The sequence below is a fragment of the Muscardinus avellanarius genome, assembly GCF_963383645.1.
Source record: "Muscardinus avellanarius genome assembly, chromosome: 5".
Lineage (NCBI taxonomy): Eukaryota > Metazoa > Chordata > Mammalia > Rodentia > Gliridae > Muscardinus > Muscardinus avellanarius.
Window position 1 is genome coordinate 80976552 of NC_137790.1, and position 12655 is coordinate 80989206.

The window sequence follows — 12655 nt, forward strand, 5'->3', positions numbered from 1 at the left end:
GCAAGTTTGGGGTGCAAACGTCTACTTCGCAGGAAGGCCTGGGACCGCCCCGCCCCCGCCGCCAGCGGTTGGGGAAGTTTACATCTGGATTTTCACACATTTTGATGTCACTGCCCAGACTCTGACTAACCTTGTGGGCGCAGGGTTTTCGGTACCGCGGCCTCCTCAAGTATTAGCACTGCCTCCCCGCGCCTGCCCTACCCTCTTGGCCGCCGAGGTCCTGCCCTCACCCCGACGGAGCACGATCCCGAGGGCGCAGTGGAGCCTAGGGCCTGGGGCCCGCGCTGAGCAGCTATGGCTGCGGCGATAGCCAGCTCCTTGATCCGGCAGAAGCGGCAGGCGAGGGAGTCCAACAGCGACCGGGTGTCAGCCTCCAAGCGCCGTTCCAGCCCCAGCAAAGACGGGCGCTCCCTGTGCGAGAGGCACGTCCTCGGGGTGTTCAGCAAAGTGCGCTTCTGCAGCGGCCGCAAGAGGCCAGTGAGGCGGAGACCAGGTCAGTAGATGTGGGGGCAGTGGGCTCCCCAGAGGCCAGCACCCCTTTTCTCCCCCCTTAAAGCACCTGGATCCCCAGCTCATGGAAGGGAACCAGGATCCCTTTATTCCATTCTGGCCTCTCCTCTCTCATTTCCAGACACCTCTTTTTCAGCCAACCTCTGTCAGTTAATAGATTCTTGTCCCATATACAGGAAAACACTTTCTGCTTTGATCTAGCCACAGTTTGACTGGGATGAGAGCCACATGTATTAGATGCACCCGTCCCAAATAGCCTGTGGAGTCCTTGAGGTCAGTGACCACCTCATTCATTCATTCTTTCTTTCATGTTGTCATTTTTCTGCCCATCCATTCATCTGTCCACCTGAAGACCTAAAGTTCTTACCTATATTCTTAATAGCAACACCAGATGAACTTTAATGTAATCTTATTTTCTGACCCTTTCTTCAGCAACACATGGGATTGCATCTTTCAAACATCCCGATTTCTCACTTCTCCACATTCTCACAGACACATTTACTTTCTTTTACATGGTCCTCCTTTTCCTACTCACTTCTTCCAAACACTTTGATGATTTTCAAGGGCTCTGCTCATAAACTTTTCTGACCTATTGCCATTCCAGGCACACTCACACTTTTGAGACACTAGATGATCAAATTACCATCTGCAGGTTGGCCTCTGGAGTGTAAAGAAAAGTTTGGATGAATCAGAGATTTTCATGGCATAACCTTTTTGAAGCTGATGTTCTTCTGTATCCCTGAAGTCAAATGATTACTCTTTGATATATTTCTGTTTACAAAAGGGAGTCGGATCCCTTGGCTTTTGGTGTGATGATTCCCCACTCAAGCCTGACCACTAACCCAGATTAAAGGAATGAAATTAAATGACCAAGATTTGTGCTCCATCAGACCACTGATCCTCTAGGTGTGGCTACAGAGTCAATTGTAATCTGCAGATATTCTATTCCCAGGGTGGACAATTGAAAGGAAATGCTGGCTGGAAGGGAACCTGCTCTGTGATCAGCTGGCTGGTCAGGTTGCATCTCTGACCATGGGGGTTCTAAGAATGAAGCACATAGGCTTCAGGTTCAAATGGGGCTCAGAATTAGCTTGCAAATTTGGAATTAAGTCTTGTAAGGAAGTCACCTTGTTCCGTTTTCTGTTAAATTTTTATAACAGGGACTCCATTGGTGGGCTCACTTTCTAATTCTGTGATGGGAGCAAAGTAGTAAATTCCAGAAGTAAACAAAAATAATTATGGTCCTAAGGCAGGGCCTGTTGTTTTATATGTAATTAGTATAGGATGTACATTTTATAAAGTGAAGATTTATGCAGACTAGAGTTTTCACAGCACATTAAATAATTCATATGAGGAAAAATAAAAGTCTCTTGTTTTGTTGTGCAGGGGTATTTTGGAAGCCTTTTCTCGGGGCTTATGTAGTGTACAAGGAACTCCAAGGCTCTGAACTCAGTATGGCTTTCCTGGTCTCATAAGTCCATTTCTGTGCTCTAGTTGGGATAATTATATGATGTTTATGATCCCATTTAGTCTCCTCAGCTAAAGCAAGGTCACAAGAATGAGAAGTGGATTATATTTGTGAATGGACCAGCTAAACTCATTTGGTCTCTGTTGAAGTTGATTTGCGGATGAGCAATTTGCATGACTTAGTTTTGCATGGGGAAGAAGGATGGTGTGTATTGCTTCCTGTGGCAGTTTCCTTAGTATCTCATTTGAAAACGAGGACTTTCTGAGTTTATTGTTTTCCATGGGGTTATTTAATCTGCTTGTCTTTTGCATCTACTCAGTGTTCATCTTGGAGGGACGCTTTGACTGATGACTTCCTTTATCTAAAGTGTCACTGTGACTATCTGGCACAGAGACAACAGGACCTGTAAAGACACTCAGTGCACAAGGACAACAGGAATGCAATTGGACACCAGGGACTGGGGTTTGTTTTGAAGCCTAGGTTGGAAGAATGGGAATGTGGGGTGAAGAAAAGCATTTTGGGAAGATGATACTATGTTATTATCCCTACTAATGAAGCCAAACAATTAATCTGTTGATCTGCTGTCAGCAACCGTCGTTCACATAGCATGGTATGGGCCTATTTATAGGGAAATAGCGCCTTCCACATCTCCACGCCACAGCAGATTCTTTAGTGGTTTGAGAAGAAGTTGCTAAACACCAAAAGGAAAAACTGTTTGAGGGAATCTGTTTTATAAGCACTTCAATGTTATAGTTACTTAATATTTGAGTTATTCCTGAAACTTCTAGAAAATTGAAGCCATATTTTTATGAGCTACAAACTGAGTAGAAAATAGTAAAGTGGTGACATGAAATAACTTGACTTGGTTAAGGATTTCCCCTCTGAGCTTCTGTCATTGAGACAGACATTTCACTGATCAGGTTCTTCAGGAGTGTGTGGCGTAGGCAGTGAGAATAAGCCAAATCTTTAGTGGGAAAGGCCATGATTGTGTTTCTGATTTCAGGGCTGACACAATAAGTATATCTCAATCTCTTTCCTTAGCTTGCCAAGTTCTAGTATGGATAATGTTGAAACTTTATAAACACGCTGAGGATCCTGGAAATATGGTGCATGGGTCAGATTTTACAATCCTAGAAATAAACTTGAAAATGTGGAATCTGGTAGTCCAGAACCACACATCATACAGTTTCAGGGCCACAGAACATATCACATGCTTTAGGAATGCCATCTTTGGAGCACAGTGTTGCTCTTTTTGACCGTGCAACAGAATTCTGACTTGTGTAGATGGGCATATTCTAGACTCATAGCAAGTTTATACTTTTTCTAAGCTAGGTTGTGGTAACTTTGGGATAGAACTTCCTCCTCCTCTCTTCTCCCCTCTTCCCCTCCTCCTCCTCTTCCACTTCCTCTTCCCTTTATCAGTCCTCTTTACAATATAACACAGAAAAAGTAGAGAGAAAAGAAGAGGTGGATGTTCTTTGTCAAAATATTTCTAGAAATTAGCCTTGTATGGTAGTGCACACCTGTAATGACAGTACTTTGGAGACTAAGACAGGATGATTGCAGGTTCAAGACTAGCCTTGGCAACTAAGATTCTGTTTCAAAATAAAAAACAAATATAAAAAGGACTAGAAGTGTGTCTCAGTGGTAAAATGCCCCTGGGTTTAATTCCCAGTGAAACACACACACACACACACACACACACACACACACAGTGAGAGAGAGAGAGAGAGATGCTTTTTTGTTTCTTTACTATTAGAAATTGGTAGCACTATTATTTTTATTTTATAATTAGAACATCAAGAGTATAGAGGAAAGACTCATAGAGGAGAAACGCATAGGTGAAGAAAGGCACTTGAGTTCTGAAACAACCATTTAGAGCTAAGCATGCTTCACTGAAATAAATTCAATAGTGACAACCTATAGGCAGCACAAGAATTGTTAGACTTTAGGTACCTTGTGAACTATAGCTCTTTGGAAATGACATATTGTGGACCTTGAACTGGCAGGTTAGCTGAGGTCATTGAATGATGAAAAAGCCTTTAGAACATGAAGTTTTGTGCACTTTCCAATAAAGAAAGAAACATCCTTCCAGTCATTTGAGTTATTCATTATGTGTGAAATACCTTTATAAGCTAGGTTTGCTGGAATATTTGTTTAAACGTTGATGCCACTTTATTTGCTATATCTAGGCTTTTAACACATTCATATGAATAATGTGGGTTATTCATTTCCAACAGTTACTTTATTTTTAAGATAAGCACATGTGCAAATGACTGACTCCCAAATGATTTATGTTTTAACTCAGAGGTTACTGCCGGTAATGGGTATCATTCACTAACAAGAAAGGAGAGGTGCTTATGTCTGAGTGGCTACAATATTTGGATGTCGTTCAGTGTCACTCTTTCATTTTTAAAAAGAAAGCTTCTCTAGGAAGTGCAGAGTAACTAGGAGAGCCTAAAGTTGTGTATTTTAAGTGATTTCAGTGGTCTTCTTGTTTTCCTATATAATTTAGTTCCTTTCCTTAAATGAGAACAAAAACCATGATCACTGTAAGGAAAACTCCCTCCTCTAAAAAGCATTCAATGTTTTTCATAGTTATAGTATTTTGTTTTATATATCCTCCCATTTTAATAAAAACTATGCAGCATAATTTTATCTTTGATAAAATAAATAAACTAACTGTAATTTACTAAACTATGTTGATTTTAATTTGTCTTATTTTTCTGAGGCCCTGTTTCTGCTACTATAAGAATTGTAGCTATAATATTTCAGTGCTCTTCCAACTAGTTTTGGTAGATGTATGCTATTTAACAGTATACTGTTCACCAGTTTACTATGAAATCTGTCTTTTCACACAGAGGAAGGAAATATCACAGAAAACAGAATCTTTAAGAAGAAAGATGACGGCAGGGGTGAAAGTGCTTAATCATGTGATATATAGAATAGAATTTAGATTTTTAGAAATTCAAATACTTTTTGTCAATAGATTAAAAATAAATTTGGATGACAGGTGATATTTTACATTTATAGCAAGTACTTTGATTGTATTTTCTCTCTTAAATGTATGACTCATTTCTGGAATACAACATCAGCCTAATTAAGTGGTATTTGACTTAATGTTTGTTTGACAAATGCTTTTCAGAAACCCACTGGAGGGTTAAAACTGATGGTTTGTATGTGATTTTTAATTTTAATCCTATTTTCTCTACAGTGGTACATTCTCACCAACAAATTATGTTTCCATTGTAAGAACATTTTAAAATAGTAGGCACTGTGATCTCTTGATTTCTTTCATCCCACAGAGATCTCATCATGCCATAACTCAGGATTAAGTCTTTAAAGTTTTAATGAAGTTGATATCCTTGAACAGAATTAGAAAAACAATTTGCAGGAAATGAGGCAGTCTCTGTATCTCAGAAAGCAGGGAATATTTTTGGAAGATCTTTAGTAACAAGAGTTTTGTGTTATAAACTTTTAAAAAAAGTCCTAGGCTTTCTAGTATAGCATTCCATTGCTTTCATTCTTGGTGAGACTTATTAGTGCATGGATATTACAGTGTAGACTTAGTTTGGGAAATTAATAATAACGATTAATTGTTCTGTGCTTCATTATGATATACACTGGCTGTTTCACTTTTCTTTCTAGAATTATTATAGATTTTATGAAGAATCTCAAAGACAGCCTTACAGATATAGGTGACATACTTAATATAGTGCACTTTGGATTTTATCTAAAGGCATGCTCATGGAACTATCATTTCTCAAAGATGAAGATGCTTCATATCTAAAGGGCTCTGATTCCAAGGCCATCTTCCAAGTATCTGTGAGAGGAGGGACTTTAGATGCCAAATGCCTATTAGCTAACCAGCTATCATAATACACTTTAATCATAATAGTTAACCTGATGATATGTCTTTGGAATTTAAAGATTTTCTTCACAGCTTTTGATTCTTTCATTCTTTATAGCAATCTACTGAGATAATTAACCCCATCTTAGAACTGAGAAAATTAACTCTCCAAATATCAGAGAGGCTTGTACAAGTTCATGTGATCAAAAAGTGACTAAGCTCTCATACAGCCTGCAGTTCCCATGCTGTAGATGATCTGTCTCTATCTTCCACCATACTGAGCTAACAAGCTCTGAATCTGAATAACTTAATTTGATTGAAGGCAAGAAAATTAATGTTGGGAGAAATCTCATAAAGAGTCAAAGAAATATGGACTATGATTATATGGTTTCTTTGCTGTGTGTGTAATCTAGGGCCTCCAGGAAGGAGGAGTCAAAGGGAAAAGCTGGTGGAGATCTTCAGACCAGTATTGGATTTATTCCCCATAGCTATGTTAAGTGCTGAGCCCAGGCTCCTATCTGGGATACCTCTCTGCATGCCAGGAGCCTCAGAGATATCAAGGGGGTACTCCTTGGGGCACCTAGGACCTGCTGGGAGACTTGGGCCCAGGAGGCAGACATTTTTTTTTTTACTATAAACATAAACAATTGCTTCGGATGTTTTCAGAAGAGGTTAATATCAAGTTCAGTAGAGGCCTTCAGGATGATTCAGTATTTTTTAATTTTAATTTTATTTTTGTAAAAAATAATTATATATGTATTTTATATGTGGAATAATTTTATGTTTTGCTAGATGTATACATTGTAGAATAACCAAATCAGGCTAATTATGTCCATCACCCCAAATACTTATCTGTTTACATGAATGCATAGCAGAAAGATTAAGTGTATGGAATTTGGAGTGGTATCTGAATTTAGATGGGATCTGAATTTGAATTCTATATATATTATTTGTAAGGGTGTTAGATAGGTTTAATTTCTTTTCTTCTCTCTTCTTTCTTTCTTTCTTTCTTTCTTTCTTTCTTTCTTTCTTTCTTTCTTTCTTTCTTTCTTTCTTTCTTTGTACTGGTGATGGAACCCAGGGGCATTCTACTTCTAAGTTATACCCCCGGTCCTATTTTTTAGTCTTTTTAAAATTTTTTGAAACAGAGTTTCACTGAGTTGCAAAGGGTCTTGCTAAGTAGCTGAGGCTGTCCAGGAACCACCATCTTCTGGTCTCCGCCTCCTGAATGCTGGGATTACAAGCGTGTGCCACCACGCCCGACTAGATAGGTTTTCTAATGTCCTTATGCCACAGTTATTTAATTTGTAAAATGAAGATATTCTTGCTAGTATTTGGTCAGAAATGCCTTTCTGAGGAGGAAGGAATCATTTAGGTTGGGCTCTCATGGATAAACATTCAAGGTGGAGGGGAAGAGCTTGTGTGGAGACTGACCTGAGATAGAATGTGGTGCTGTGGAAGAAATTGAAGTAGACTGGGGGAAAGGAGAACCAGGGAGAGGACACAGGCAGTGCTGGGAAGCACAGTGAAGGCCGGTATGTGTGGGGCCTGCAAAACTTCAGGAGGGATTTTGTGTTTTAATCCAGAATCCAAAGCAGGGCAGCAGTAGGAGGTGATAGAATGTGATTTGTATTTTTAAATGGGCACTCTGGCTTTGGAGAAGAGAATGGATTGCAAAGGAGCCAAAGAGGAAGGAGGGGAGCAGGAAGGAAGCCAGGGCATGAGACAGGGCCAGCAGTTGTCCACATGTGGCACAGAGGCCCTGGGCACTCCTTGAAGATCTGTCAGTGAGCCCACAAAGCCACAACTATTTTCATGAGAACATTTTATAATAATACTAATTACTTATCTTTTACCACTCATTGCACCATGAGTGGCCGCTAGTTTTCCCAAAACTGTCTGATGGATCCACAGTCCTTTGATTCCATTCCTCTTCACTATTACTTCTGTGGGAGACCAGGTTGTCTTTATATACCTTTAACTCCAATATTGTCAGAGATTGAACGCACTTCTGAGGATTCAGCTGCCATGTATGGAGCCAGGCGTTAGAGAGATTTTCCAGCCATGTTTATAAACTAATCTTCCCCCTACTGTTGACTTGGAGAATATAGTTATGTTTCATTAAAATATGTTATATATTCATTTGGGAAGCTGAGGCAGGGGGATTGCAGTCCACAGACAATCTTACCTACTTAGTGAGGCTTTTTTGCAACTCAGTGAGACCCTGTTTCAAAATAAAGAATAAAAAATAGGGGTGGGGGTGTAGTTTAGAAGTAGAATGCCCCTGGGTTCCATTCTCAGAACTGCAAAAAAAAAAAAAAAAAAAAAAAAGAAAGAAAAATGCTATCTATGTTAAGCTCTAATGGATTTACTGTTGCTATTCAAAATAAATGAGTGTTTTAAAATTATTGGTTTAATTTGGTGTAAGCCACATAAACAAAAGCTCTTTGCAGTATTCAATAATTTCCAGGAGTGTATAAAAGATACTAAGACCAAAAACTTTGACAATTACTGGTCTAGACTGTTGGTGATGTTGACACAAAATGAAGTGGGTACCCTAGATATGAAAAGATTGGATTGAAATATAATGAACGGAACCTGAATAAAGGTAGACTGTGGGTCAGAAGAGGAAGGTAACTGGGTGATTCTCAGCTGAAAAATTCAAGAGTAAATTGTGTCTTTGCTGAGATGGAGGGTTGCTGGTGGTGAGGGTGTGATAGAGCACCCAGTTGATAGGGATCAGACAATGATAGTCAAGCTGAAAAGCACTACAGAATGCTAAGGTGAGAACTTGGCTATTGTTTATTCTTTATTAGTTTTACAATATGCTAAAGATCTTTAATACTCATCTATATAAGAATATCAACGGTATTCTTGAACTATTAAGGAAACTCTTTACAACACTCACTCTCCTATTATTGATTACAAGAGTAATCTAATAAACATGGACAAATACTATAAAAAGTATAAAATACTAACTTTTTCTAGACTTTCAAAATGGAAATAAAGTATTTGGTACTTAGCTGGATTTAAATGGTAAATTTGGACCAAGTTCTTGGGTCTTTGCAGTCCAGTGACTTCTTTTTTTTTGTGGTACCTGGGGATTGGACCCAGGAGCAATTTTAACTCTGAGATATATTTCCAGCCTTCTTTATTTTTTTTATTTTGGAACAGGATTTTGTCAAGTTGCTGAGGCTGGCTTTGAAGCTACAATTCTCCTATCTCAGCCTCTCAAGAGGCTGTGATTATAGGCATTTGCCACTGCACCCAACTAGTCAAGTGTCTTTAAAAGGACAAACTTTGAGCTGGGTGCTGTGGTACATGCTTGTAATCCTAGTACTTGGGAGGCTGAGACAGGAGGATCCCAAGTTCACACAGTCTCAGATACTTAGTGAGGCCCTCTGCAACTTAGAGAGACCTTGTTTCAAAATAAAGAATAAAAAATAGGGCTAGGGATGTAGCTTGGAGGTAGACTGTCACTGAGTTCTATCCCCAGTACCGCAAAAAAAAAAAAAAAAAGACAAGTTTTGTGAAGTTCGTCTTGTCTGCCTGCTGTTAGTTATTTGATTAGTTTATGCTCTTTATACACCTCAGGCTCCCTGATTCTCACTACACTTACTTTGAAGCATCCTGTTGGAATTTAAATATACAAGTTTCCCTTTCCTTCTTTTCCTTTCCATTACTTTACTTTCTTTGCACTGGGGATGAGCCCAGGGACATTCTAACTTTGAGCTACACATGTCTTCAGCCCTTCTTATTTTATATTTTGAAACAGTGTCTAACCAAGTCACTGTGTGTTGGTTTTGAACTTGTTATCCTCCTTTCTCAGCCTCTCAAGTACTGGGATTACAGGCATGCCTCACTGAGTCTTAATTATATTTCAGGGGTCAACAGAAAGAGTCCAAAGTCGAAGACCAAACTTGGTTTACCTAAAGCAAAAGAATGACATGAACTTGCTAGCATCCATACATCAAGTCACAAAATGTTACATATATAATATAAGCATAGAGATTATATTGGCCAGCCATGGTTCTTTGCTATAGCTTCAACATGAAATTGGGAGAAGTTTTTGTCTTTGTTTTTGTGGTACTGGGGATTGAATCCAGTGGCATTCTACCTTCAAGCTATCCATCCAGCCCTTTGTACTTTTTACTTTGAAATGATCACATTAGGTTGCTGAGAGTCTTGCTAAATTGCTGAGGCTGGCCTTGAACCTGTGATCCTCTTTTCTCAACCTTCCAAGTATTGGGATTACAGGTACATGTCACCATGCCTGCCTGACTGGGAGTTTTTAAAATTTACTAATGCCACATACCCAGAAAGACAGATGCAGTGTTTCTGTTCTGGGCCTATGCATGACCCTGCAGTTTTGTCTTTAACCCCCTGGATAATTCTAATATGTAGCTAGGGCTGAGAACATGTTCAGATATCTTCCTTTCATACTCTGTGGCCCTTAACCAAGATTATTTTATTCTTTAATGCCTTTATGAACCTGTTTTTGACACCCAGAAATTGTGTATACTAATTTATTAATGATGCTTTCTGTCGTGATCTCCTGTTTATGCTGCTATTCTATAGGAATTTTCAGTAAAGAAGTTGGTTTAGTTCTAGTGCCTGAGAAGTCTAGGATCACGATATTAGGTTTGGTGTCTGGTGAGGGCCTGCTTTCAGGTCCATTGGTGGCAGTCTTCTGGCTGGTCTCTTGGCAGAGGGGAAAGGGAGCTGTGTTGGGTCTCTTTTTATGCCAATCATGAAGGCTCTACCATAATAATCCAACCACCTCCCACAGGCCTCACCTCTTAACACCACTACCTTGTGGCGTTGCAATTTCAGCATATGAAAGGGTCACACACAACATTCAGTCTATAGGAGCCTCCTTTTGTTTGTTGTTGGATCTTTTGTAGTTTCTGGATGCTAAGCTTCATCTCCTATATGTTTGTATGCTTCATCTTTCTGATGAAAATGTGTGTTTATGATAAGAGCAGGACCTGTGCTCTGATCAGCACCTGCTTCTCATCAGTGCTTGGTATATTGCCTGTGTTCCTGCAGTTTTTCGATTGTTGTTAAATTGATGAGTGAATGACATAGAGAATCACTGAGCAAGCCACAGAGAAAGAAGGATCCTCAGGTTAATCTCGCCCCTTCCCACATGAGGATTCTGAGATCCTGCAAGGTAGGAGCCGGTTGAGTTAACATTCTCATGGCCATAATCCAAAGAGAATGATCATACAACCTGAAGGAAGGCTTATTTGGTTTTGTAGATTTCGTGGTTCAATTCATGTGAGGCTAAGGTATCTGGTGCTCAGGACATGGCTGCTGGAAGCAGAGGGTGGAAGAGAGCAAGGGTTCTCCTCTCACATCATAGAGACTGGTAATGAGAAAGGAGAGAGGGGGGGGAGGGAGGGGAAGGGAGGAGGAGGAGGAGGAGGAGGAGGAGGAGGAGGAGGAGGAGGAGGAGGAGGAGGGGAAAGACCATATATAGTCCTCAAGGCCCCATGAACTCCTCCTTATTAACCAATGCCTGCTTCTGCTTCCAACATTGCTACCTTGTTTCTGTGAGAACTAGGGAGACATTCTAAATCCATCCCATTACAGGGGCTTCCAATTTCACAGTTAGAATTAGCTTCTAGATCTGAATTTAAGTTTCTTTTTCCCAATCTAGTTTTCTTTCCACATGGACCTCAGATATTTTTTCTCTGAAAAAACAAAGGCTATTTAAGAACATTGCAACATAGAAAGCCATTAACTATAGCTCCTTTTCCTCTAGAAGAAATATTCATGATTGAAGATTGTAAAACTTGAATATTTTCCCTGATTCTTACCTGGATAGGAAAAATAAAACCTGTTTACTAATGGTCTTTGGACATTCCTAACTATATCCCATGGATTGATTTCCTGAAATATACTGACAAAGATATCTTGACCTAAAATATCAGTCTTTAAATTTCTTTTTCCCCTACTTTAGGCCTATCCTATTCCATAAAGAATTAAGAAATAAAATCTAGCCTGTTGCAGTGTTTTAGAGGACTTTTTAAAACCTAAGGTCAAAAAGAAAAGTGAGATGAAGTACAAAAGACTCATGAGAAAAACTGTGAGCTTACAGAAGTTATAACAAAAAATGAAAATTTTCAGTAGCGATTTTTTATTACATTGGTGACTTAAATGTTGTGTGTTAATTTTGAACACTCAAAAAATGAACCATGTTACCTTTATAATGCCCCAAATCAGATTATACTCAAACAATTAAAGAGTAGGGATAAAATTTAGGTACCAAAAATCATGGTCCATAATTAAATTGCCTGGGGAAGATAGGTATTGATTCCATTCTCAGAAAAATAGCTCTATCTCTTCTGTTCATATAATATCTATTCCATATATGAAACTCTGTTCAATAAAGAATAGTATCAAAATCACCCAATTACTCTGTTCACCCAGGACAGCTGAACAGAGAATGTTTATTTATGTGTGAATAATTAACAAGAAAAAAGTAATAAAAGATAAGAAAATCTCAAATTTTAATGAAATTTAAGTTCACATGATGGCATGAGTAAAGCTGTGTTGCTGTTATGCTTTATCACTTCAGAGGACAGTGGTGGATTTTTGTAATCAGAGGGTAGCCATGAGGGGAAGGGACATAGGACATGAGGTGTGGTCTAGAAGCTGAGAGTCCTAGGAAAGGAAGTCACATTGCATCCTTTGTGTCCCTGGTAGGATATCCCTCTGAGAGTTTGCAGCTTTACTTTCCATTCAGAAATGTAAAGAGGGCTCCTGATTGCCTCCTTGGTTCACCTATCTCTTCCTGACAGGCTCTGGGCCTTTATCCTCTG

The 12655-nt window shown here is 39.3% G+C and overlaps 1 protein-coding gene across 1 annotated transcript in view; it reads left to right on the forward strand.

Annotated features, from left to right (window-relative positions):
• Positions 1-294: 294 nt before the first annotated feature.
• Positions 295-12655, forward strand: part of LOC308263540 (fibroblast growth factor 12-like) — a gene marked incomplete at both ends in the record, with an annotated part of 50368 nt that continues 38007 nt past the window's right edge. The window contains one exon of the mRNA XM_080696548.1: positions 295-493. Coding sequence (XP_080552674.1) covers positions 295-493 — 199 coding nt within the window. The remainder of the gene's footprint in view (positions 494-12655) is intronic.